Below are 27,888 nucleotides of genomic sequence, written 5' to 3' on the forward strand. Positions count from 1 at the left end.
CGTTGTGATGTATGTGTGCTCAATAAAACAGCTTAGATGAATTGTCATGTAGGATAAAATGAATAATGAATGTTTAAAATCATCTACTCTTTTGAAGCTGGAAGAAATGCATACAGTCAACATTCACATTGAAGAAGATTTCAAGGGTAGGAGATGGCAAGTATGTCAGATCGTTAATGACCCCCATGAGCCAATGGACTGCTTTAATGAAGAGAACAAAGTAAACAGTCAGCTGGTGCTGGAGCTTCACAAAACAAAAGGTAGAGAAATGGATGTTAAATTATTGTCAATCTAAAAGAGTTCTAAGATCAAGTCATATAAGTCTTTTTTTTTCTTGTGCTTGTGATATCTTTTCTGGGTCATGAATGCAGCCAAAATTGCATTATGGAGCAGATTTACATAGACACATTGGCAACAGTTTCTATTATTGTGGCTATATTTTTTCTAATTGTTGTAGTAATGGGTTCCACTACGGCTGTTTCTGTACAAAGTCCACTTCAATCTATTGTTTCTGTGTTGTTGTATACAGATTTCAGGAGTCAGGGTTGCAGTGTGCCGGAGGATCTTTGCCTACTCTAGGGGATGAGTATAAGGCTGTTGCAAACATTTTTCCAGTGGCCCAAAACATTGCTTCCTTAAAGTCCTCGTTCACATACCAGTGCTCATCAGAAGACAGTAGTAAGGAGATTGCTCATCAAAAAATGATGATTGGTGACATATTTTGACTATAAAGGTCTGAGTCACCATGACTGATCAGAGAGGGTTTAGTAAGAACCCATTCCATTCTTCTTAGTGAGCATGCTCAAAAGGTAGGGTTGCTGCTCATCACTCAATTCCTTTTTGAGAATGACAGTAGCATGACACCATTTTTAATTACCTTTTCTTATTAAGGCATGTTAAATCTTAACAAACTACTTCCTTTTATTTTTTTTCTTATAGCTTCCTTAGCATTTTTTTTCCTCCAGGTGCCTTCATTGCAGTTTGGCTTTTGGTCTCAAAGCCATTTTAGAGACCATGTTGTAGTTGCCCCAGCCAATGGGAATTCCTAGTGTATTCTATGCATTGGACTGGGTGTTTCTATTTTCACTGTAATAGCATCACTTAACAATTCTTACAATTTCAGGACTTCGTTGGGAAACAGGTATTTGCAGGCAGTTGCTTTGATCCCGTTTGATCAACTTTATAGGAATACATTTTGCTTTTGACTTTGATTCTATACTATTTGGGGGCATTGTGTCTGGGATACAAGGAGCCCATGAGCACACAGACTGTACAATGTATCTTCCTTCCTATGTGCAGCCTCAGCTTACATTGCCAGGTCCTTTTGAGGTGATACAGCAGCTGAAAAGCACAGAAGTAAAAAAATATCTATTAAGCCAATCTGTTACATCTTGAGAAATTGAAATTAAGGAATTGTCTTCTTGGTACCATAATTCTGTGCATAGTAGGCTTTCAGTTTTAAGTGTTTATGCGTACCTGTTAATATAGTTTGATCTAGTTGTGTTCTTTAAATAATTATACTATAGTATAACTGGTGCTACTTTTCCATTAATGTTTTCTGTGCTTCATTATTGTGCTTCATCTTCATGGACTCTTTGAATCACACATATCAGTGTTGTTTCTACACCTGCATGGGAACTCCTCAGAACATTCTAGAGTTTCAATACAGAGTTGTTTCTACAGCACCTCATTGTGCAAGTCCTCAAACTCACCAGTTTCTGTTTTTCAGTTCCCTTTAGCCCAATGGTTCCTAACCTTTTTCAAGTCATCACCGCTTTTTATGATAGCCAAGTAACCTGCAAAGTCTCCCCCATGCACACACTGTGTGTGCATAAAAAGGCTTCTTCGTAGTGGTCTCTGGGAATGCACACAAATGGGGCTTCAAGCAGTGCGCTGTCTGTTCTCGCAAAATCCCGCTCTCAGACGGCCACAAAAAGTGCTTGTTTTGTCTGGGAGAATCACACCTCGACCAGACCTGCATTGCTTGCAAAGGTTTTTCCAAGCAAGCCATTAAAATCAGGCGCCAACAGCTCCGATCTTTTCTCTACAAGAAGACTCTTTTTCCCACCATGGAAGGCTCCTCCCTCCCGGCACCAATTCCTCCACGTTTGGAGGCATCTAAACAGAATTCTCCTGTTGAGCAGTCGACTCTTACCATTTCTCTTCCTGTGAAGCCTAAGGAAGCCTTAAAATCGCCTAAAGCCAAGGCATCCTCTCGAGTTGCTCTTCCTGCAAAAAGGATAATCAGCGATAAGTCCAAAAAGCTGAAGAAGTCAACTAAACTGCCTACTGTGCCTCCTCCAGCTCCTTCGATACTGCTTGAGGAGTCTTCGAGGGAAGGAACTGGACTTTCTGATACTGACGAGTACATTCCTTTAGCCCATATGGCTCAGGATACCATATGCATGTCTCCAAACTTGGGCCGATTCAAGGCTGTGCCAGACGCCAGCCGGGCCGTTGCCCCTTCTAGCCCTCAATACTCAGGGCGGGCTGATACCGAGTCTCTTTCCAAACAGGAGCCTGTCCACGACACTCCTAGGAAAAGGACAGAAAAGCGCAAACATTCCATTCCGTACCAACCTCGAGATACAGGAGATGGGTACCGTTCACAGGGTCCGCCATTTGGCCACCCTTACTACACTCCGTACCAACCGTATCCATACCAAGGCTACGGTTACCCGCCAGAGTTTCTAGACACTCCCATGCCTCAACTGTCATGGCACCATACAGTAGCTCCTCCTGCACTACATAAGAGGCGTTTCCCCATGGTACCTACAATGCCTCCCAAGCGCAGCAGCCAACATTCTTCAGTACGGGCTACCACTCTATTCTGGCCCAGGAGCTCACGATACCGAGCCCTTTTCCACGCCCACACAGTCTGACATGGACATCGTATCTGAGGATGCAGTACCGTGCCGATTCCCTTCTCCAGCCTCTCAATCCTTCCCAGATGACCACTCTACGGCATCCAGTGAATCAAAGGCCCCTGAGCCAGTTGGTCAAGGCCCGTCTTCCCAGCCTTCTCCAGAAGATTTCTCTTCTTATGCGCAACTCATGTGCATGGCCAAAACGCTTCAGCTGGATGCACAAATCCCACAACAGGAAAGGGACTTAGTCTTTCAAGACACGGAGCAGGACAGGACCTCCCCTCCTAGTCTGAGCCTCATCCCAGCTGGTTAAAACTTCATGGGACAAATCACCCTCGATGGCTCAACTCCCTCACAAAATAGAGCATCACTACAAAACTCATGGGTCAGATTCTGAATTCCTCATTAATCATCCAACACCCAACTCCATCGTGGTTGATGCTACCCAATACAAGTCTCGTACCCGGTCGTCAGCTACGCCCATTGACAAAGAGAGTAGAAAATCGGACAGCTTGGGCAAGAAGCTTTATGCCTTAGCTGCCCTTTTGATCAAAATAGCCAACTATCAAGAGGCCATGGAAGCTTACCGGAAGCATATTTGGGACAAAATAATCCCTATGCTACAAACATTACCTGATCCTTCTAAAACGGAAGCCCTCAACGTTTACGAAGAGGCTAATACCCTGACAAGGCAACAGAGATTCGCTGCAAAACACATGGCAGACATCACCTCTAAATCCATGCTAATGGCGATAGCTGTCAGACGCCAGGCATGGCTCAGAACCGCCAATATCCTCGACGACACTAAAAAAAATCGAGGATCTACCCTTCAACGCGATTGGACTATTCAACTCCATAACTGACGAAATCATGGAAAATATCTATAAGATGAGAAAGACAGCAAAGTCTTACGCACCATACCAGCCATATAGGCCCCAGAAACAGGCATACAAGAAGCCTCAATACCAATCTTCCACTCAGTACCAACTCTTTCGGTACAGCAAACAACAGCAGGACCGGACTTATCAGACTCAACAGTCCACCGTCCCATTGTTCAAACAGCAACGATTTCTCAGCCCCAAGCAGTCATTTCGCAAAGCTCAGCACAGGGGTAAGCATCTCTCCTAATTCTTTATGCACCACCAGACTGTTCCCATTCTTCCAAGAATGGCAAACCATCACTACCGACAAGTGGGTCCTTAATATCATTGAAAAGGGCTATTTGATTGAATTTTCGGAGATCCTGCCACCAAACTCAATCAAAACAACTCCCTTTTCCATGCCTCTGCATTTGGAAATCTCAGCACTCCTATCCAAGGAGGCCATAACCAGGATACCATCCTCTGACTCCAGCGAGGGTTTCTTCTCGCGCTACTTTGCAGTCTCCAAGAAAGATGGATGTAAGCTTTGTCCATCTCTGGAGAGATCAGACAAGCCGGGAATAGAGAGATTCCAGAGCTCAGTGCACTCCAATGTAGCTAAGATGAGCCCAATCTCAGCCACACTGATCCCCTTTCCTCAAGTCTACCCCCTTGTTAAAGAACCAGTAAGAACCACAATACAAACCATGAGTCAGAACTCAGGTAAATTATGGGCTCAAGGTAGCGAATACGTGGCCAAAATATCAGGTAGCAAATTAATCATTCAAGCTGTTCTGTTCAAGAGACCAAAACACGAGATCTTATGCATTATTGTTTTTATTAGAAAAATATAGATTTAGAAAGAATTCAGTTTATTGCATAGCAAAGCATTTAGTAACATTTCCAAACAAGTCATTAGAACACTCAACAAACTTCAGCTAGAAAATTTAAATAATGAAATGAATACTAATCTATATGAAAGGCTAGGCCTTCCTTCTCTTAAGTAAACTACATTCTTACGTATTCAGGAATTCCATAGTCCATCAGAAATTGCCAAGTCCATTGTAGTCCATCAAGTCTCCATCCATGTTAAGGAAAACCACTCAAATCCATGTTAGGAAAAAGGGCCTCTCTCTGTCTCAGAAACTCTGCATTTTACAGCCCACGGTTCCATTACCCCCTTCTCCTTCTTCCTGAGGAAAACCAATCAGGAACAAGTAAAAAGTGTCTTGTCCCGCCTTAGATTTCTCATGAGAATCAGCAGGTGTTATTTATGTTACTGGTGGAATGTTATGGCTCCAAAATTCCTTCTCTTCGGCTTCCTAGCAACCAGATAAGAACTGAGAGCTAGTGGACGAAAACAGCATCTTGAAACTTCCTTCACAGACACAGACATTGATTCAAAATGGATTCCTTGAAGACAGTTACATGACTACATAACCCATCTAAGAAACACATTATAGCTTCAAAAACACATATTATTACTTGCCACCACTGAAAACCTTTAAAATTCAGAGCAGTAATTCTGGTCTAATTTTAAGTAATCAACCAAAAGTAAGTAAAAGTAATTAAAAGTAAATAATTGGTTACATATCAAAATTGCACTGTATTTAGCAAAGCACTTAGAGTATGAATGTAACAGCATTAATGTAATACAATATCTTGGTTAAGCACATCTATTTTCTGGAAAATAGAAAACAGTCCTGTTAGTTAATTCAAACATAGTAATTACTATAAGAATACTGAAACATTGGCATACTGTTGGAAACATTGTTTCAACGATCAGGAACATATGAATCTTCACAGTACATTCTAGAAAGCTTTTCTTTCTGATCAGTTGTACCTGTCAAAACAAGATTGTCAGACCATGTACCTGCAGCTTGTAACTCAGTTAACATATCAATAGGTTCATTTACAAATTGAAAATATTCAGCATGACATTGAAAAACGATTGCAGATCTAACTCTATACAATTTCAAACTACTGACATGATAAAGAACAGGTTTCTTCCCAGAATTCAACATTTTGACAAGTTAATTGACATTTCCCAGTTTTTGAACAATTTCTCCTGGACCTTCCCAGACAACTTCCAGCTTAGAAGGTCTGAGTGGGTTCAGAACAAGTACCAAATCACCCACAGAAAATTCCCTGTGTCTGGATCTCTTGTCATGGTAGAACTTCTGTCTTGCTTGAACGTCCAACAAATTGTCTCTAGCCAATTCTTGGACAGCCAAGAGTTTCTCTTGAAGTTTTCTAACAAAATCAGCAACTGGAACAGTACTGCTTTTCACCACTCCTTCCCAATCAGATTTCAAGAAATCCAAAGGACCTTGTAGATTTCTCCCAAACACAACCTCGCTTGGAGAAAAGTTCCCTAAAGAAATATGTGGTGCACTGCGATAAGCAAACAAAGCAAAAGGTAAGAGTTCATCCCAAATGTTCCCATATTCTTGCACCAAAGTTTTAATCATCCTAAGCAAAGTTTGTTGACCACTGTCACTCAGTCCATGTGATTGAGAATTATTGGTCGTGCTGAATGAAATTTGCATTCCATTCAACTCACAGATTTTATTCATCAATATCCTTGTAAAAGCACCATCTTGGTCACAAATTATTTGAGAAGGTATTCCAATACGTGAGCATAAGTCCACAATAATACGAGCTATGGGACGTGGTGGCGCTGCGGGCTAAATCGCAGAAGCCTGTGCTGCAGGGTCAGAAGACCAAGCAGTCGTAAGATCGAATCCATGCGACTGAGTGAGCTCCCGTCGCTTGTCCCAGCTCCCGCCAACCTAGCGGTTCGAAAGCATGCAAATGCAAGTAGATAAATAGGGACCACTTCGGTGGGAAGGTAACAGCGTTCCGTGTCTAAGTCGCACTGGCCATGTGACCACGGAAGATTGTCTTCAGACAAAACGCTGGCTCTATGGCTTGGAAACGGGGATGAGCACCGCCCCCTAGAGTCGAACACGACTGGACAAAAATTGTCAAGGGGAACCTTTACCTTTACCTTATGGTGGAAGCTGTAAGGTTGCTTATAATGTTGGCCTCTATCCACCTACTTGCTGAACAGATGAAAGAAATGATGTATTTCTTCTTAGATTTAGTAGGAACAAAAGGTCCTAGCACATCCATTTGCAAACACTGGAACACTTGGTCAGGAATCTCCATAAGCTGCATTTCGGCCTTGACTTGGTCTGTCTTATGACTGGTCCTTTGACAATAGTCACAAGAACTAACATAGTCTTTCACAGTTTTTGAAATTCCAGGCCAGTAAAAACGTTGAGAAATCCTTTTTAAAGTTTTCTGTACACCTTGATGTCCACTACTAGGATTGTCATGAGCCAATTCTAGTATTCTCAGTCTATATTCAGTAGGCACAACCAACTGCTGCACAGGTTGAGCATCTACGTTGGATTTAGGAAAATATTCTCTGTACAAAAGTCCATTTTGTCCCCACAAAAAGTTAACTTGCTGTTGCACAGGTTGCACTGCATAATTATCTGCTTGTGACCTTAAAGAAGCTAAAGTAGGATCATTAAGTTCCTTCAATTTAAAATTAGCTGATCTCATTGGGGTCACATCCTCAATTTTAGTCTCTGTAGTAGCTGCATTATCAGGTTTGGTCACAAGAGGCTGCTGTTGCATCAGGTTTCCATCTGAGTTGTAGTCAGTGGCTTCCTGCTCAAGTTCTGGATCCTGCATCTCCTGGCTTTGAGCACGGGTGACCACCTGCATAAAAGCTGTATTCTGACTTTGCATGTAATCCAAAAAGGCAAGATCATTTCCCAGTGAAAAAATCAGGTTTTCCCTCATGTGTCAGAACATGCTTGAACTCGGACCAACTTTTATGAGTTAGATGAAGATAAGCCACAGGGACATATTTTTCCTCAGTTTCCCTAGACCCATAAGTTTTCACAGGACACCTGAGATTATTCAAAATCAAGGCAAGGTCTAGAAATTTTTTACTTATCGACGAAATATCAGCTCCAGAATCGCGAAAAGCACTTAAAGCAATATCACCTCCAGGTGTGTGCATAAAAACAACCTCAGAAAAAATTTTCATGTCAAATTTCTTTGTGCTTCAGGAACTATGCAACAAGTGTCCATAACTGTAAATCTCTCTCCTGTCTCCGACTGTTTTACCGATTCCGTTGTAATTTCAGCAATTTGTAAATCCAGAATCCTAGGCACAAATTGATTTACTGCTGCCTGCATTCCGCTGGCTTGTGAAGGGGTTACAGTTAAGTTAACTCCTTCCTGTCTCTGTGTAGGCACAATGCTTGACTGCTTAGGCACAGGAACTGCATTGCTTACGGCTGGCACTTGCTGATTTCCCGATGGTGTAGAACTTAAGTAAGTCACCTTGGGAGTGCCTGGTTTCGTTTTACGTGGGGCCGGAATTGGGGTTTTACTAGCCGGCGTTTTAACTTGGCTAGCTGGTACCTTTAATCTTGGACAGTCCTTTTTAAAATGTTGACCTCCACATTCAAAAAAGGGTGTTTTCCCTTGGCTAGGAGCTAGGCTCCTGCGCTGCTCAAATGAAGTTTGCTTGGACTCTTGAAAAACAGGTTTTCTAAAATCATACTGGCTCTGCCTCTTAGGCACTTCTGGAACAGTCTTTGCTCTAACAGCAGGTTCAGGCCTCTTAAAGGACAAAATGTCATCAGTTTTTAAGGCTTAACGTCTGCAATTCCTTGTACTCTTTCTCTCGAGCAAAGTACTCTTTATTTCTGAAGGCACAATATTCATGAAATGCTCCATATACACCATTTTTAAATCCTCGTAGGTACTAACTCCCAAAGAGTCCAACCACTGATCACCTAGGTGTTCTATCTTGTCTGCTAGCGCAGAGTAACTCTCATGAGGCAGTTTTTTCAATTTTCTAAAGTTCTGTCTCAAAATTTCAGGAGTAAACCAAAATTTTCTTTGTACAAGAATTTTAAAAAGGTCCCAATCTAGTTCTTGATCAGACAGTCTGGCTAGAATAGTTGCAAGCTGACCAGAACTTTGTGTACGTAGTAGTTTAATGTACCAGTCCTTTGGTATCTTAAGGTTCCTACAAGACTGTTCAAAAAGAGTCAAAAAAACTCAATATATCATCACCTTCAGGGTAGTAGGGCAAATTACTTCTATCAACACTGGCTAATGAGTCTCTAGAACTCTCTTTTCCCCTCAATTCTCTAAACAACAGTTCTACTTTCTGCTCCCAGTACTTCCTCTGCAGTAATTTATTAGCATTTTGAGAGTTCATTAATTGTGCATGACAAGCCATAAAATCAGCAAACATCAGGGTTAACTTATCCACTGGTGTTAAACTCTGTCCCTTTTGATCAGTGTTCCCCCCATTAGCGTCTGCTAAGGTCTCACCCACAGCTCCTCCCGCTGTCACCTGGTTGCTGTCATCAGGAAATTCCCCAGCTGTTGGGCCTGTCCGGACTGGAATGCTGGCGTCCTCCAAGTCCTGTGACTGCTCCATCTCCTTTAATTTAGACCATGTTAAATCTGGATCTGCTGCAAGTAATCTCTAGATGTTTTCTTCTGTTAGAAGAGGCAGTATTATGCCTGATTGTAATCCTCTGGGTTTTGCTGTCCTCTGGGTCACAAATTGTTCCTCAGGTATTTCCACAAAACTCCGACTGACAGATCGGTTATTCATACTGGCTACATTCAGCTCAGCAGCTGGATTCCAAAACTCCTTTCTCTCCCTTTTCTTTCAGCTCTCCTGCTACTGCGGCCGAAGCGTTAGTGCAGGGAAAGCTGTAAAACCATAAAACTGTCCTGACGAAAAACAGACCTACTCTGAAGTTTTGCTAAGTTTCTCTGCTCATTATTTGGAAATGCAACTGAATTCACACATATATAGAATGGTCTCTCAACAGACTTCGCCTGAAAGCTACAGTCTTATCTGTAAGACCCCTTAGCTGAAAAGAAAAATGCAATTTAGCTACCATAAATCAAAGTAAGACCCAGCATGTGGATTTTCTTACGCTGTAGCCGCAGCTCAACACGTAAAAATCCCCCAGCTGTGAATTAAAGCAAGACAGCATGTGTATCGTAACACACTGCCGCTGCTGCAAACACGTAAATCAAGACACGTGAATTAGGTCCCGAGCTGGCACCATGTAAATCACAGCACATGAATCAGATCCCACGCTGCAGCCATGTAAGGCACGGTGCGTGAATAAGATCCCACCGCTGCCACCATGTAAGCTTTGTCCAGAAAATCAGAAAAGATCAGAAAAGCCGGGAATAGAGAGATTCCAGAGCTCACTGCACTCCAATGTAGCTAAGATGAGCACAATCTCAGCCAGGCAACCTCAACCTATACATTCCCCACAAGAAATTCCGTATGCTGACTCTTGACTCCATTCTCCCTCTTTTGTCTCAGGGAAATTGGTTCGTTACCATAGATTTACAGAACGCCTACTTCCACATCTCCATTCACCTGTCTCATCAAAAATTCATCTGGTTCCATCACGATACCTACCAATTCACAGGTCTCCCATTCGGGCTCACCACAGCCCCTAGGGCAGTCACAAAATGCATGGCACCAGTCGTGGTTTACCTCCATACCAAGGGGATAAAAATATTTCCCTATATAGATGATTGGCTCCTAGTGGCAAAAGCCTACCAGGAGGCAGTCTCCGCCACAAACTTCACCCTCTACACCTTAAAGAGACTCGGGCTAAAAATCAACGAGAAAAAGTCCAGCCTGATACCGTCTCAGACCATCTCCTACATAGGAACAACATTGGACTCGATTCGCACGAGAGCTTTCCTACCGTCTCAGCAAATTCGCAAAATCCCGACAGCAGCTTTCAAGTTCACACCGTACGCGACTTTGACTGCACAAGATACCTTGCACCTCTTAGGTCTGATGGCGTCCACTACCTCAGTCATACTCTTCGCGAGACTAAAACTCAGACCGCTCCAGTCCTGTTTTCTCACCCAATACGATTCCATGATGGACCCTCCTACAAATAAGTTAAGGGTTCCGCCTCTTGTAGCCAAGCATCTCATCTGGTGGACCATGCCCAACAACCTTTCCTTGGGACGACCGTTCCACCCTCCATATCCGTCCATACAAGTCATGACAGATGCCAGCCCCTCAGGATGGGGAGCACACTGCCAGGAGCTGCAGGCGCACAGCTTCTGGACTTCGCGCCAAAGAGCCATCTCCATCAACCAGCTAGAACTGTTGGCTGTCATCAAGGCTTTTCAAGCCTTCCTGCCCCGCATATGAGGACTCATTGTACAGTTGGTTACGGACAATACCACAATGATGCACTACATCAACAGATAGGGCGGGACTCAAACCAGGCCCCTCCTTCATTTGACTCTTCGTTTTTGGAAATGGTGCCGCTCCCACCACATTTTTCCCCAAGCAATCCATATCGTGTCCAAGGACAATTCCCTGGCAGACCGCTTGAGCCAACTACCCACCAGAATGCACGCATGGGCCCACAACCAGAAGGTCTTCCTAGATTTATGCAGCCGCTGGGGACAGCCCACAATAGATCTCTTTGCGTCCCGTTGAAATTCCAAATGCACCGGGTACTGCTCCAGGGCAGGCATAAACGCCTCATCCCTCGGAGACGCCTTCCTCATACTGTGGTCTGGAGAACAAACTTACCTGTTCCCTCCAATACCACTTCTCCTCAGGACGGTAACCAGGACCATTCAGTACCAAATGAATGTAATCCTCATTGCCCCATGGTGGCTGTGCCAACCCTGGTTAGCCCACCTATCAGAAATAACGGAAGAAATAATGTAACCTCCGATACCGTCCCTTCTCTCGCAGAACGACCGGGCCCTTTCTCCATCCCGATGTCCGGTCTCTTCACCTGACGGCGTGGAGGATATCCCCAGGTTCTGTGCGGTCCTAGACCAAGCCCGAAAACCATCCACCTTTCGGCTGTACGAGAACAAATGGAAAGCTTTCACCAAATTCGCCCAAGCAAAAGGCATGATCACAGTACCGGCATCTCTACGCACGGTACTTACCTTCCTGCTCCATCTCTTCAACCTGGGACTGGCTCATTCCACACTTAAAGTTTACATTTCGGCAATCGTGACTCACCAACCTCCTCGATCGCGCTCTGCCAGGCTCTTCTCCGACCCTACTCTTAAAAGATTCCTGAAGGGCCTACAAAACATATGACCTCCTTCACACCACAATGGTCTCTACCACTCATCTTGGAAGCTCTCACCAAGCCTCGATTTGAACCTATGGCTACCTGTTGAAACTGCTTTCGCTGAAGACCGCATTTGTTGTAATCATTACGTCGGCCAGAAGAGCAAGTGAGCTGGCTGCACTCAGATCAGATCCTCCGTACCTCCAAATGCACCCTGACAAAGTCACCCTATAGTTTGACATTTCCTTCTTACCGAAGGTGGTATCGGATTTTCACATCAGCCAGTCCATTGTGCTTCCAACACTGTTTTCTTCTGCTTCCACGCCATTAGAGCATAAACTCCACACTCCCGATGTCAAAAGAGCTCTTGCCTTCTACCTCCATTGTACCAAGCACACTAGGCGCTCCCCGCATCTCCTCCTGTGCTATTATGGACCACACAAAGGTGCTCCTGCTTCTTCACAATCAATATCCAGGTGGATTGTTCAGCTCATACAGCTGCCTTACCAGCCCATCAATAAGCCTGTACCGGACAGCCTGAAGGCCCACTCTACCAGAGCGGTCCCTACGTCGACAGCTCTATTCAAGGATGTCCAACTACAGAACATTTTTAAGGCAGCTACTTAGGCCAAGCCATTGACATTCGCCAGACACTGCCGCCTAGATGTCAGAGCCAAAAATGATGAGGTGTTTGGACGGGTGGTACTATCATCTCTGACATCATGACGGCCCTCCTTCCGGTGAGTACAGCTTGCCATTCACCCATTTGTGTGCATTCACAGAGACCACTACGAAGAAAGTTAGGTTACCTACCTGTAACTTTGGTTCTTCTAGTGGTACTCTGAGTTCACACGTCCCTCCCTTCCTCCCCTCTATCCATCACGATACCATGTCATGATACCTTGCTATCTATACGGTAACGGCGGATTTAGGGAACTGAAAGGAGAGGGACGAGGCGGAGTCTATACCCTCCAGGGGGAGCTAATTGACACTTTTTTTCTATAGCTCTAGAATCTTCCGGACATTCTGCGCAGGCGCAGGATTAACCCATTTGTGTGAATTCACAGGGTATCACTAGAAGAACCAAAGTTACAGGTAGCTAACCTAACTATTTGAAAGGGTAAAGTCATCTCAAACAGGAGAGGCTTTTTTCTCCTCCCAAAGCCCTGTTTCTCATACATACACATTACATATATGTGCTATCTTTAATATCCCATTCTGAAAGGTCAAGGAAGAAATTATTTAACAAGGGCTACAAAATAGCGTGACCTGCAACCCCCACGAAAACACTTTTCATCCCTTTGTAGGTCACAGCCCCCAGAATTGGAAACACTGCTTTAGCTGCTGCAGAGGAAGCTTCTGGGAATGTTCTCTAGAGATTCTTTACCTCAAGAAAACTTGCTATTGTTATTCTTGTTTTCTTTGCTGTTTTTTTCATCTGCTTTCTTTTGTGTGAGTTCCTGAAAAAAATCTCTGGAGTTAGTAGTTCTTTGTTTCTTTTTGTTGAGCCCTTCCTGCCTTCATCATGGAAAGGCCTTCCGGCCCTTTTAATGGCCCCAACAGGACCCTTCAAAAAGTGTGTAGTGTGTCAGTAAGATACACATTACAGATAGACACTCAAAGAGCCTTTGCGAGGAACAGTAGACACAGTCTTGCCCAAACTGCTTAAAAATCATTATATGATCATTAAAGATGCACCAACACTGGTGCAGATTGGGGATGCTGTAATCTCTCCTTGATCTCATAAGAGATTCCTAGAACAAACTGTGTACCTCTCAACCTACATCCAGACAAACTGAAAGTCTCTATAGAATCTATGATGAAGATGCCACATTTCACCATGAACATCTCCAACCTAATTTGAGCATCATGGAGGCTGCCCAAAGTAGATCTAAAGGACTGACATCTATGACATCACACAACAGAAAGGACCATAAAATGGACACTTTTGGCAGGAAGATATATTCCACCGCCTTAGTAAGCATCACCTCACCAAGGTGCCATGGGGGCCTATCAGCGCTTCGTCTAGGACAGTGGCGGTGAACCTTTTTGGGCCCAAATGCTGAAACTGGGGGGGTGGGGACACAGCAGGTGGCGGTGGAACTGGAAGTGGTCGAACTGCAAGTGGCATCAGAAGGGGGAATTCCAGGCATGGAGATGCCTTGAGACTCCATGCTGGATCCGCTGCCAGTGCCAGCTGTTCCGGATTCTGGCCCACCACCTGCAAAGCACCAGCACTGCAACTGTAGCCACCTCCTGAGGTTTGGCTGTGGGGGGGGAGTAGCGATCCAGTGGCTTACAGCTTGCGTGCCCGCAGAAAGGTCTCTGTGTGCCAGCTGTGGCACGCGTGCCATAGGTTCGCCATCGCTGCTCTAGGAGAAGATTTACCCATTATTTGATAATCTTCCTAAAGAAGAGAAGATGTCAGCCCAGAGAATTTATAATGAAGCTATAGCCCTTGCTACCCAGCAGATGAGATCGACAACACATGCTACCAACTGTGTAGTGAAACATCTCTCCCAGGCAATGCTAGGTTCCATCCTGCTGGTTCTCCTTCGTGGTCTCTGTGATTTGCTAGGCTCCATCCTGCTGGTTCTCCTTCGTGGTCTCTGTGAATGGACACTAATGGGTTAATCTGCACATGAGCAGAGCAGCTTCAGAAATTTCTAGAGCTCAAGCACCTGGTGCTGGGACCTCCCATGTAGGCAATATCCCCACCCCCAGACCGGGTGCCTCAGTTCCTTTTCCTGCCACCACTGTAGCAGTGTTGTTAGCTTCTCTGCATTTTCACTTCTTCCTTTTCCTAAAACAATCATTATTGGACCTCCCTCATTTGAGGCGTTTATGGCCTCGAAGTTACCTTTCAAACGTTGCACAATATGCAACACAAAGGTTCCCTCAAAGGACGGCCATTCTAAGTGCCTCTTCTGTTTGGGGGAGTGGCATCAGCCAGCCTCATGCTCCCACTGCAAGGCATTCATGAAGCCTGCTTTAAAGAACAGGCAAGATCGGCCAAAGGTGTATCTCTGGTCAAAGTATCTTGACCCGCCTGCCCCGGGGACAGACCCCTCGAGAGCCCCACCATCTGAGGCATCTTCTGTCTCTGGGCGCTCTCTGCTGCCCCCGAAAAAGTCAGGAAAATCGTCATCCTCGGACTCAAGGTCAATGACCTCTGCTTCGACGTTGAAGCCTCCCTCGGGCCCAAGCCGAACCAAGAAGAAGCAGCAGGCTCTTCCATCTACACCGCCTCTTTACTCCGGGACCATCGTCGAGCTTGAGGCTTTGGAGGATGAGGGCATTCCACCTTCTGGGATGGTGGCGCCTCTTCTCATCTAAGCAATCTTCTGGATCGCCTCATGACTTGCCTATACCTCGATTGGTTACACCGGCCCCCCTTTCACCTGAGCCTGTGGCCCCACTGCCCCAGAAAAGGAAACTAAATACCCGGCACGTCGAGCTTGAGCCTGCTTCATCTCAACCCCAACTGCCATCGTCGGAAGATCCTCAGTACTCCTCGAGACCAAGGGGTTTCGGATTTGAGGGCTCAACCATCCCATTACCTTTTGACCCCACTGTGTTTTTCACTTTTCAGCAGTGGGAGTCATTCTGCCATCAGTTTCAATGGTTCTCTCCTTATTTGGAAAGCCGTTTTTGAAGGCTGGCTGACCCTTCTTCAGAGCCATGCACTAGGGAACAGCTCTTGGCCCACTCTGCAAGGGATCCTCTGCCAGGCTCGACCCAGGACCCTTGACGCCTACTTGAGCTACCAGCACGGGCCCCTTTGTCGCCTGTTTCATCCTCTCAGGCTTGAGGGGAGGAATTTTTGGAGGACCTGCTTTGCCCAGAGTCGGAGTTCCCTCGGGATCATTCACTAACCCGCTCGCCGGACCATGACCTCGAGCCCGAGTCGGACTCGGGTTTAGATGAAGGGGAAATTACAGAGACTTCTCCAGCTGACCTCCCTACTCTGGCATCGGTCACCATAGGCAGCCATCCTCCCTCTCCTTTGGAGGATTAAACCTCATAGACACCATTAATTAAGAGGATTGCGGATGCTCTTATCTCACAGTGGTGCAGCTGCAGTTGGAGCAACCCAACAAGATCTTTGAAAATATGACCAAGGACCAGCTGGCGCCTGTTAGGTTGACTTTCATCCCATCTTTGTTGCCGTCAGACAAGGAGGGCAGGAAGTTGGACACATTGGGGCAGAGGGCCTATTCCTTCACCACCTTTACCCTTAGAGTGGCCAACTATCTTTTGGCCATGGGGGCCTACCGTAGGCACCTATGGAATGCTGTCTTCACTCTGAGCACCGCACCAGAGGACTTGAGAGCTTCCTGCCTCCCGCATCCACAGGAGGCCATGTCTCTGGTCCAACAGCAGAGGGTTGTGGCCAGGTACATTCTGGACATCTTTTTGAAGCAGCTGGCCACAGCCGTCGCCCTCTGCAGGCATGCATGGCTTCGGTCTGCCTCCATTACGGATGATGTGAAGAACCGGATCGAAGATCTTCCCTTTGACGGTTTGGGGCTCTTCAATCTGAAGACGGATGAAATCCTTGAGAGCTTATTAAAACATAGAAAGACTGCCAGATCCATCTCGGCTCAGTCAGTGTCCTGTGGTTCTTGACGTTGGTCCTACTGCTTGAGGCAGTACTTTGACCGTTTCAGGTCACAACAAATGTCCTTCCAAGGTCAGTCTTGCCAACAGACCAGTAGGCAGAGGCAACACCAGCAATCCCACCTCCAGGACCGTAAGGCCAAGCAGTCGGTTTAGCCTTCTGCAGCTACCAGCACCACTGCTCCATGGGGTTAGACTAGCCCAATTTTTTGATGCCTGGAGGTCAGTCACCTCCGATTCTTGGGTTCTCACAATCATCGCCATAGGTTATGTGATTGAGTTTGATTCTATACTTTGCACAGGTTTTGTCAGGAATATAGACACTTCACCTGACTTGTGTGAGGAAGTAGATAAGCTACTCTAAGGATGTCATCACTTTGGTAGAGAATCCTGACATCCCAGGTAGCTTTTTTTCACACTACTTCATTATACCCAAGAAAAATGGTGGACTTTGGCCTATTCTTGATCTCAGACCCTTGAATTTTTACATTACGCCTGGGCGTTTTCGTATGGTCTCCCTTGACAGCACTATCCAGATGCTCAGGCAGGGGGATTGGTTTGCACTCATTGATCTCAAGGATGCCTACTTTCATATCAGCATCCATCCTGAGTATCATTGCTTTCTTCGCTTTTCGTTGGGTGGCGTAATCTATGAGTTCAAGGCTCTCCCATTCAGATTGTCCACCTCGCCAAGGGTGTTTACAAAATGTTTGGCTCCGGTGGCAGCTTACCTCCATTTGCAGGGCATCACTGTCTTCCCTTACGTTGATGACTGGTTGCTGGTGGTGTCGTCTCCTGAAACACTTTCGTGACATTTAACTGTGTTATCTTGTCTCTCTTGTCTGAATTCAAGTTCAGAGGTCAACCACGAGAAGTTGACGTTGACTCCTACCCAAAAGGTGACCTATATAGGAGGCATCCTGGATGTGGTCTCAGGTCACACCTTTATCCCAGAGAGCCACATCCTGAAGATTCAACAGTTGCTTCCTCTTTTTACTGCAGGGGCAAAGGTCCAAACTCTCCTGGTTCAGCATCTGCTAGGTCTTATGGCCTCCACCACTGTGGTCATTCAACCTGCCAGGTTGAAGATGCGATCCCTTCAAGCTTGGTACCTGGCACTGTTCGATCCTTTGACCGACCCACCTTCCAAGACTCTTACAGTTTCGGTGGAGCTGGCAGAGCAACTGACCTGGTGGTCCCTACGCTTGAATCTCCTTGTGGGCAGGCCCTTCTGCCCTCTCCAGCCATCAATTCAGCTTACCACAGATGCCAGTCCAACCGGCTGGGGAGCACACTGACAGCAAATAGTTCTTGGTCTCCGGAGGAGTCCTGTCTTCACCTCAACCTTCTGGAACTCTTGGCTGTTTTCAAGGCTCTCCGAGTGTTTGAGCGCCTTCTCTCCAGGAAGGTAGTGCAGCTGACAATGACAACACCACTGTGGTATATTACCTCAACAAGCAAGGGGGCACTCATTCCAAAGGTGCTACGAATGCCACATTTTTCTGATTGCGGTACATGTGGCCTCTGCCGACAACCTCCTGGCGGACCGCCTCAGCCGGTTGGAGGACTGCACTCACGAGTGGTCTCTGGACAGTGCAGTATTCCATTCCCTGTGCCAGAGGTGGGGCACTCCTTGCCTAGATGTTTTTGCAACTGTCATCAATAAGAAGTGTGACTGGTACTGTTCTAGGGCAGGGGCAGGGACAAACTTGGAGGCGATGTGTTCATGGTTCCCTGGACAGAAGGACTTCTTTGCATGTTTCCTCTCATCCCTCTGATCCAGAAGGCTATCATCAAGATCTGACAGGATCGAGCTGACGTCATCCTCATTGCACCCCGGTGGCCTTGCCAACCCTGGTTTGCCCCTCTACATTAGATGGCCGTTGATCACTTTTGACTCCCAAACCTTCCTCATCTGCTCTTCCTCCATGATGGCAGAACACTCCATCTGGATCTGGACTCCCTGCATCTCACGGCTTGGAGGCTGGACCTTCAATAATGGAAGACCTTAATCGAGCATGTAGGCCTTCCACTTTAGCCACCTATGCGCTGTCAGCAAACACGGGTTCGAAAACACACGTGTAAGCCTGGACAAAGAGCAATCAGGAGTTTGCACATGCTAAAATGGGCTGAGTGAGTCCAAACTCAGCTAGCTATGATACAACACTCCTTCTCACAGGTCTGCCCACATAAGAACACCCTTGTACTCTCAGATATTATTATGAAAAGGTCAAGTGGGCTTTGTAGTCCTTAAACTTAACTTGCACCACTGACAGGACTCCTAAAGTATGCTAGGCCGAGGCAGTACTCTCAGATGACCTTAAGACAAGTGTACTGTTCAGGAAACCAATGGAGTTTTATAATCTTTATTTTATTAAAGAATAAGCATGTTACTAAGTATCAAGGCCAAATTAAACCAAAGCAAATAAAGTAGCATTGTGCTGGTTAGTTACAAAGATGTAGTGAGGCAAAGAAAACATAAAAAATAGAAAAGTGTTCAAAAACCTTACAAAAATACCAAAAGTCATTAAAAAGAATAAAAACAGTTCCAGTCCAATAATTTATTAGTAAAAACAAAATAATCCAAGTAGGTTATAAAAAGGCTATAGTCCTCAGTGATCCTGTAGAACAAGAATCCTGTACTAAAAAGAAAAATCCAGTAAAAGTCCCATTATCCTTAGAAAAGAAAAACCCAGTAAATGTACCATAGTCCTTACAAAATTACAAGAGCATAGTCCATATGGAGTATTCCAAGAAAAGAAGTCCATAAAGGGTATTCCTTAGGTAACAGTCCATAGAAAATAGTCCATGCATAGTCCTTAGGAAAAAGCCCATAAATCCATAGGTAATCCAGTATAGTAAAGGTTAGTCCCATGTGTCACGAATGAATGAAGAGTCGGTCTTGAAAGACAATGTCCATAGGGAAAAAGTTCCTTTTTCAAGAGTAACTGGCAAGGGCTTATCGCACCTTCCCACGATGTCATCCAATCAGAGTTCGTTACTAGGCAAACAGTCCTGTCGCACCACATGACTTCTTTCCCATAAACACCAGATGTTATTTGGGTTTACTGTGGTTTCGCAGAAAGTCACAACAATTCCCATCTAATCACACCGAGTCCTTTTCTCAGGTTATCAGAATAACATTCTCTCTGCTCGCCTAGAAAACAACCTGTCAGCATAGCAAAGATACTTTATACAAAGAAACAAGATGGAACCTCCCTGGCTCATTTCTTAATTACAAAACCCATATTCCTTACAAAACCCATCTCATCACATGTGCGAAAGTGGAAAGTGTTCTGTGACCTTGCTGCTGAGCGCAACTTACCTGCGTACCCTTCCTCATTGGACACTCCCTTGAGGTTCATTCTCCTCCTCTTTTAGCGTGGATTGTCACATTCTACGCTTAAAGTTTACATTTCCGCTATAGTCACATATCAGCCGCCTCTTTCTGATGCAGCCAAGTTGCTTCAGCCCCCAATGTCGAAGCAATTCCTTAAAGGCCTTCGCAGTATGCTCCCATCCTACAAGCCACCAACACCGCAGTGGTCTCTTCAACTTGTCCTGCGGAAGCTGATGTCTCCACCTTTTGAACCTCTGGCTTCTACCTTTTTGAGACTACTTACCTTCAAGAGAGCCTTTCTCCTTGCTGTCACTTTGGCAAGGCGTGCGGGTGAACTCACACCCTTGCAGGTGGATCCTCCCTTTATGCAGTGCCATCCTGACAAAGTCACTCTGTTTCTAGATGTCTCCTTTCTTCCAAAGGTGGCAACATCTTTCCACCTCAACTAGCTGGTGGTCCTTCCTACTTTTTTTTCCTAATCCTGTGACTAATTTGGAAAAGTCACTTCACTCCCTAGATGTCAAGAGAGCCCTGGCCTACTACATCTCCAAGACTTAGCCCTTGTGTTCCTCCCAAAGACTGTTTGTGTCATTCCAAGAACACTCTAAAGGTTCCCCTGTTTCACCCCAAACTTTTTCCAGATGGGTGGTTGCAACAATCAAGCTGGCATATGAGATTGCTCACAAACGTTTGTCTTCCACTGTTCGAGCCCACTCGACAAGAGCGGTGGCTTCCTCCATGGCTTTCCTGCATGGAGTTGACCTGGCTGATGTCTGCAAGGCTGCGACGTGGTCCACGCCTTTAACCTTTGCAACACATTACCGCCTCAATATTCGGGCCAAGGCTGAGGTTGCTGTGGGAAGAGCCATGTTGGCTTCTGTTGTGTTGTGATGCCCACCTCCTGGTAAGTCAGCTTGCTAGTCACCCATTAGTGTGCATTCACAGAGACCACGAAGGAGAAATAAAGTTACCTACCTGTAACTCTGGTTCTTCAAGTGGTACTCTGTGAATTCACATGTCGCACCCTCCTCCCCACTGTTTGTCATGTATGTCATTAGGCATGCTATACAGCGGCGGACCGTTCTACAGAACCAAGACACCTGGTGGCCGGGGCAGGGATATAGCCTAGGTGGGAGGTCCCAGCACCAGGTGCTTGAGCTCTAGAAGTTTCCGAAGCTGCTCTGCTGAGGCGCAGATTAACCCATTAGTGTGAATTCAAAGAGTACCACTTGAAGAACTAGAGTTACAGGTATATAACTTCTTTTTTATAAGGATGCCAGAACCAGTATTGGGTACCTTCCCTTTGATGAGGATGACCTTTTTAACGAGGAAACAGACAATGTTATGAGGGGGTGCTGATAAGTATTGAGCCTTTCCCAGAAAAAATTGAGCTAGGAAGCTGTAACTGTCACACTATTCTACATATTCCCCCAGAAGTCATTGCACTTGCTACATCTGTCCAGCAGGTTCTTAAGTCCCCGCAAATAAAATTCTTCTGACTGCTGGTGTAAGCAGTCACTCATTTGCAGCATTAGTTGCCTCCAGAACACTCCCAAATCATTGTCCCTCTAGGTGTTTTTTGAGTTTGGGGAACAGATAATAGATAATAGATAATTCTCCAGGTCGGGAGAATAGGGTGGATGGGGCATCACTTGAAAGGCTAAGGACATCAGTTTTGCCATTGTTTCACCTGCAGTGTGTGACGAGGTGTTGTCATGCAACAGGATGACACCTTTGAAGAGCTTTCCTCAACGTTTTTCCTTGATGTTTTGCCTCAACTTCGTCAATAAAACATAATATTTTGCATTGATGATTAAACCCTTTTGCAGGTAGTCCACCAGCAGAACTCCCAAAAAACTGTTGCCATTTGTTTCTGCACCGATCTTTGCACTTGGAACTTCTTTGGCCTGGGGGAACCACTATGCCTCTATTCCTTAGACTTTCCTTTGTCTCAGGATCATAACAGTAGATCCATGTCCCATCAACATTTACCAGTTTGCCCAGGAAATCTGACTCATTTCTTGCAAAATGTTCCAGAACAGCCACCAATGACTCTACACATTTCCTCTTTGGTTCGGTTGTCAAAAATTTGGGGATCCACTTTGCTGCCAGCTTTCTCATTTCCAACTCGTTGTGGATAATACCACCAACTCTCTCACATGATATTCTCAGATATATAACAATACTTTTGGCTGATATTCTGCAGTCCTCCATGATCATGTCATGAATGGCTTTCACATTTGCAGGCACAGAGACAGAAACAGCCCTTCCACTGGGTTTCTCACTTTCAACACTCAAATGGCCAGTTTAAAAATTGTCAACCCAACGTTTAACTGCTGCATATGAAGGGCCACTGTGTCATGTTCCCGGGGGTTACAATAGCCGAAGTCCGATAAACCAGTCCAAGGTCAGAGATACCAAGAATGCAAAGCCAGAGTTCCAAAACAAACTTACAGAGTGCAGTCCAAAGTCAAAGTCCAGGGTCAAATACACAGTCAGAGTCCAGGGTTCAGAGTACGTAGTCCAGGGCCAAGGTCCAAAGTCCAATACCAGCGCAGGTCCAGGGTCAAGGTCCAGAGTTCAGGAACAAGAGACGTGGATGCCAGCCAAAGTTTTGACTCCTTGCTTCCACGAAGTTTCTGGCTTCGCTGAAGCTCTCTATTCTGCTAGTACTCAGGACTAGGTGAACACAGGTCCCTGTGGAAAGCCTTAGAGCGATCCTCTGCTCTTCTTGCCCTGAGTCTTTTCCGAAGCCTGCCCCGAAGCCTGTCTGCTGTGGAGGGAGAACCTGGAGGCTGCTCAGCTGTTTCCGATCTCTCCACATTCTCCTCAGCCACAGTTAACCCTTCTGGGTCCAGATTTTCGGAAGCACTCATGACACACTGTCACCCATAATTTGTGATGTTTCATCATGGATCTGCTTTGCACCTTTCCTTTGGAGAAACAGGAACTTGATTATGGGCCTATGCTCTTCCACATCGAACTTTTCTGGAGGTGCCGCCATGTTCACTTTGGACCAGAAAATGAAAGTTAAGTTAAAATCATAGGTGGTTGATTTTTGCACCATTGAATATAGACAAATTGGCCTATACACCCTGCAATTTATAGCTTCCTAGCTCATTTTTTTCTGGGTAATACTCAATACAGTGGTGCCCCGCATAGCGACGTTAATCGTCGCTATCTGGAAACATCGCTAAACTGAACTAAAAACCCCATAGGAATGCATTAAACTTCATTTAATGTGTTCCTATGGGGCCCAAACTCACAGTTCAGCGAAGATCCTCCATAGCGCCGCCATTTTCGCTGCCTCGGTAAGCGAGGAAACCACGCAAAAATGTTTGCGGTGGCCATTTTGGGCACCCGGTGGCCATTTTGGAACCCCGCTGATCAGCTGTTCTAAAAACATCGCAGTGCGATAATCGGTAAGTGAAACACTTTCCGATCATTGCAATGCGATGTTTTCCCTATCTAAACATCTCAATGCGATCGCATTAGCGATCGCAAAAAAAAGATCGCTATGTGGATTCGTCGTTAAACGGTGTGCTCATTATGCGAGGCACCACTGTACTTATCAGCACCCCCTCATATAGATAATCACCATAAAAAAAGGACCAACCCCAAGGGAATGGGTTTCTACTCTCAATACTAGCAGAGACAATTTAGAGTTTCTTGGCAAATTTCTCACTCATACTTACAATCCAGATCCCATTGTTACCTACATTGCTCACCATTGCCAAAAACATGTGGGTCCTATCCTTGAAAAGGACAATGCACTAAGTTTTTGCCTTTTCCTTCTACAGACATCTTCTGACTCATAACCCATCTCTTGTTTTGTGGGAAGAAAAACTGTCCTTGTTTTTACAAAAATGCAATTTAGCCTGTACCAGTGGACACCCTTCCCCATGGTTTTTACTCCCGTTATTTTACAGTTTCAAAAAAAAAAAAAAGATCTGGCGTATTTTGGACCTTAGAGAAGTTAACACACCAAGCAATTCAGGACAATAACCTTTTCTCAGAAAGGAAGACTGGTTTGTGATAATATACCTAAAGCATGCTTATTTCCGTATCACTATTAAGCAGGTACATCTGGGAAAACTGAAATTAATAAATTTATGTTTCAGTACCTTACTTCTGCGCATAGTAGGCTTTCAGTTTTAAATGTTTATGTAATTGTTAATATTGTTTGATCTACTTGTGTTCTTTAGATAGTTATAGACATTATAAACATAGTGTTGAATTTTCACCAAAGTTTACTGTGCTTGATTATTGTGTTTTTATCCATTGTCTGGATTTCAGGCTTCATGGAAGGCTGTTTAGCAGAGAGATATGCTTTGGAAGAAGCCTTAAAGCTGAAAGAGGAATCGGAATTCCGTCTAGTTATAGAACTGGAGGCTTTGAAAGCACAGATCCAAGAGCTAACCCAGGAACTTGCAAGATCTGCTGAGGAACAGAAATTATTAACAAATCAAAATAAAGCTTTGGCAGCCAGTATAGGGGAGAGAGAAGCTGGTAAGCAACAAAAGACTGTATTATTTAAAATATTAATGCATATAAATCTTTCATTGTTTAATGACTTCAGGAGAAACTACTAGCTTTAAATATTTTAATGTGTTTACTATTTTCAGTGTGTGTGAAATAGGAATAGGTAGCTTTGTTGAAATCGAATGAACACATCTGTGCACAGTGTAATACTTTACAAATGTAGCATTGTAAAAAATGTAGTATCACAAAACAAGCAAGAAGTAGAAACATGAGAGAGAAGATATCTGGACTGAGAGAAACTATTTGATGCTTGAAGACTCCCCTTCCCCCCCTTTTTTCTTTTTTTCCCCTTCTTAAATTTCTATACTGTCCTTTCCCCCCTTTTTTCTTTTTCTTCTTTCCCTTTTAAAAATGTTCTATACTGTCCCTTCCCCCCTTTTAAAAGTGTTTTGCACTGTCCCTTCCCCCTTTTTTGTTGTTTGTTGTTTTCTTCACTTATTTTGTTTCTTTTTGTGGGGATGGAGAAGAGAGATGAAAGATTAAGTGATAAGGATGCTAAAAGAGAAATAAACAAGTCAAATGAAAGAAGGGAAGGTATTAAGGGGGAAAAAGTGGGGTGAAATAGAATGAGGATTTGGCTGGGGTTCAGACTGGTGTGGGTGGCATCTCCCCCTCCCCGGAGCTCGCGTCAAACCTTAGTGAAGCATGGGGAACTGGAGGAAGGAAAAGAGGTTAATTGTAGAGTGGGAAGTTAGGGATAAGGGATTAAATAAGGAACAATGTAAATTTGGTTTTTTTCTTTTTCTTTTTCTGTTTTGTGGGATGCATAATGGGACCCAAAGAAAAAGATGGGATATAGAACGGATATGGGGAAAAACATAAGGGTAGCTTCTTTAAATGTGAAAGGCCTAGGGTCTGTAACAAAGAGGAAGAGAAAAGAAACATTATTGAAGAAGAACAAGGTGAGCATTATTTACCTACAAGAGACTCATCTATCAAAGGATGGAGTTAATGAACTGAAATTACAAAATACAGTGATGCCTCACTTAACGGGTGCCCCGTTTAACGAAGAATCCACATAGCGATGAAGATTTTGGGATGGCTTTTGCCATTGCATTGCGATTTTTCCTATAGGGAAAAATCGCATTGCGATGATGGCTCCCCCCCCCCATGATCGCAAATGCCCCATTTTTGCTGAGCTTGCGATGAGGGGGGGAAGCGATCATCCCAGAAAAGAACTGGAGCTATCTTCCCCGCTCCAGCCCCTCCCCCTCCCCACCTTACAGCTGATGGGCAGGAGCTGCTCCTGCTCTTAGAAGCTTGCCTAGCAGCAAAATAGGCAGTGCAAATGCACTGCCGAAGCCTCTGAAAGTGGCGCTTTGCCGGGGTGGGGGTGGGTGGGTGGCAGGGACAGGCCCGCCACCCCCCCCTCGCACCACCCCCACGGCAAAGCGCTGCTTTCAGGGGTGCATTTTTACTGCTGAAATAGCCCCAGGAGGCTTCCGAAAGCGGCGCTTTGCCAGGGTGGGTGTGGGTGGGTGGGTGGCAGGGACAGGCCCGCCACCCGCCGCCACCCCCCACCCCCTTGTGCCGCTTTCGGAAGCCTCCTGGGGCTATTTCAGCAGTAAAAATGCACCTCTGAAAGCAGCGCTTTGCCGTGGTGATGGCGCGAGGGGTGGTGGTGGTGGGTGGCGGGCCTGGCCCTGCCACCCACCCACCCCCACCCCGGCAAAGCGCCACTTTCAGAGGCTTCGGCAGTGCATTTACACTGCCTATTTTGCTGCTAGGTGAGCTTCTAAGAGCAGCAGCAGCTCCCGCCCGTCAGCTGTAAGGCGGGAAGGGGCAGGGGATGGAGCGGGGAAGATAGCTCCAGTTCTTTTCTGGAGGGATTCCTCGCTTACCGAGGCGGCGAAAATGGCCGTCCCTATGGAGGATCCTCGCTGAACGGTGAGTTTTTGCCCGATAGGAACGCATTAAACAGGGTTTAATGCGTTTTTATGGGTTTTTTTGTTCCGTTGAGCGATGTTTCCACATAGCGACATTAATCCTGGAACGGATTAACGTCGCTGTGCGGGGCACCACTGTATACGCATTTATGAAAAAGGATTTGGGACTACCAAATCCAAAGGTGTAGTGATATTGATTTCTAAACACTGTGAATTTTTGGTAACAGAAGTAGTAAAAGATAGTAATGACATATATTTGATAGTACAGGGATGAATAGAAGAAGAATATTATATGTTAGTAAATGTTTATGCACTGAATGTGAATCAAGGAGAATTTTATAAAATTGTTGTTAAAGAGATGGAGAAGGTTAGAAAGGGATACGTTATTATGGCAGGAGATTTTAATATGGTTTTAGATAATGGTAAAGGATAAAACTAGGTAAAAAAGATGAGCTGAATAAAAGAAGTATCGTATTGAGTAAGATATTGAAAACTACAGATTTAAAAGATATATGGAGAAAATTGAAGGGAGATGAAAGAAGATTGATGTATTACTCCTCTGTACATAATAGTTATCCAAGAATAGTTTTTATGTTTATATCTCAAAATTTAATTTCTAAAGTAGTATATACAAATAATGTAATAAAATTAATGGATCATACATTGAAGAAACATTATAGCGAAGCTAGAAGATGGAGAATAGATTCCAAAATTTACAGATGTATACAGATGTATACATCATTATTCAGATGTAATGGATAGAGCTAAGAAAGAATGGATAGAATTATGGTTAATAAACGAAGCAGGCGTGATTAAAATAGGAGTGTTATGGGATACTATGAAATTGGCATAAGAAAATCATGCAGAATAAAAAACTTAAGAGAAGAAAATATATATATATCATTAAAAATTTAGAAAGTAAATATTTTATAGCTAGAGATAATAAATTATTAGAGATTCAAGCTAAAAGGAGAAAAAACATAGAGTTAGAAAAGGTTCAGAGGAATTTGTATACTTGAGGATTTTTTTCAAGTACCGTAATAAAAACTCAAAGCTTCTAGCTAGAGTAGCTCAAAGACTAAAAAAACACAATTGGAGTGATCAGAGATAAAACAGGAAAGAATTCTAGCCTAATGAAGGAAAAATTAATGATATTACAAGAATTTTACTGAAACTTATATAAAGGTAACAATTCATTGAAAGAAGATATAGAAAATTATATTAAAGAAAATGCAAAGAGTAAACTATTCGTCGTTGTCGTTTAGTCATGTCCGACTCTTGGTGACCCCATGGTCCAGAGCACGCCAGGCCCTCCTATCTTCCACTGCCTCCCGGAGCTGTGTCAAATTAATGTTGGTTGCTTCGATGACACTGTCCAACCATCTCATCCTCTGTCGTCCCCTTCTCTTGCCTTCACACTTTCCCAAAATCGAGGTCTTTCCAAGGAGTCTTCTCATGAGATGGCCAAAGTACTGGAGCCTCAGCTTCAGGATCTGTCCTTCCAGTGAGCACTCAAGGTTGATTTCCTTCAGAATGGATAGGTTTGTTCTCCTTGCAGTCCAGGGGACTCTCAAGAGCCTCCTCCAGCACCACAATCCAAAGGCATCAATTCTTCGGCGGTCAGCTTTCTTTATG

At 44.7% G+C, this 27,888-nt stretch overlaps 1 protein-coding gene across 10 annotated transcripts in view; it reads left to right on the forward strand.

The window, feature by feature from the left end:
* The window catches only part of PCNT (pericentrin), a 315,970-nt gene that overhangs the window by 109,704 nt on the left and 178,378 nt on the right, over positions 1 to 27,888 (forward strand). For all 10 annotated transcript variants that reach the window (XR_013537759.1, XM_078378579.1, XM_072976792.2 and 7 more), the window contains 2 exons: positions 98 to 260; positions 24,122 to 24,334. Coding sequence is in view for 9 of the 10 variants with exons in the window: in XM_078378579.1 (XP_078234705.1) it covers positions 98 to 260; positions 24,122 to 24,334 (376 nt within the window). In the remaining variant the exon portion in view is untranslated. The remainder of the gene's footprint in view (positions 1 to 97; positions 261 to 24,121; positions 24,335 to 27,888) is intronic.

The sequence above is a fragment of the Pogona vitticeps genome, chromosome 1, assembly GCF_051106095.1.
Source record: "Pogona vitticeps strain Pit_001003342236 chromosome 1, PviZW2.1, whole genome shotgun sequence".
Lineage (NCBI taxonomy): Eukaryota > Metazoa > Chordata > Lepidosauria > Squamata > Agamidae > Pogona > Pogona vitticeps.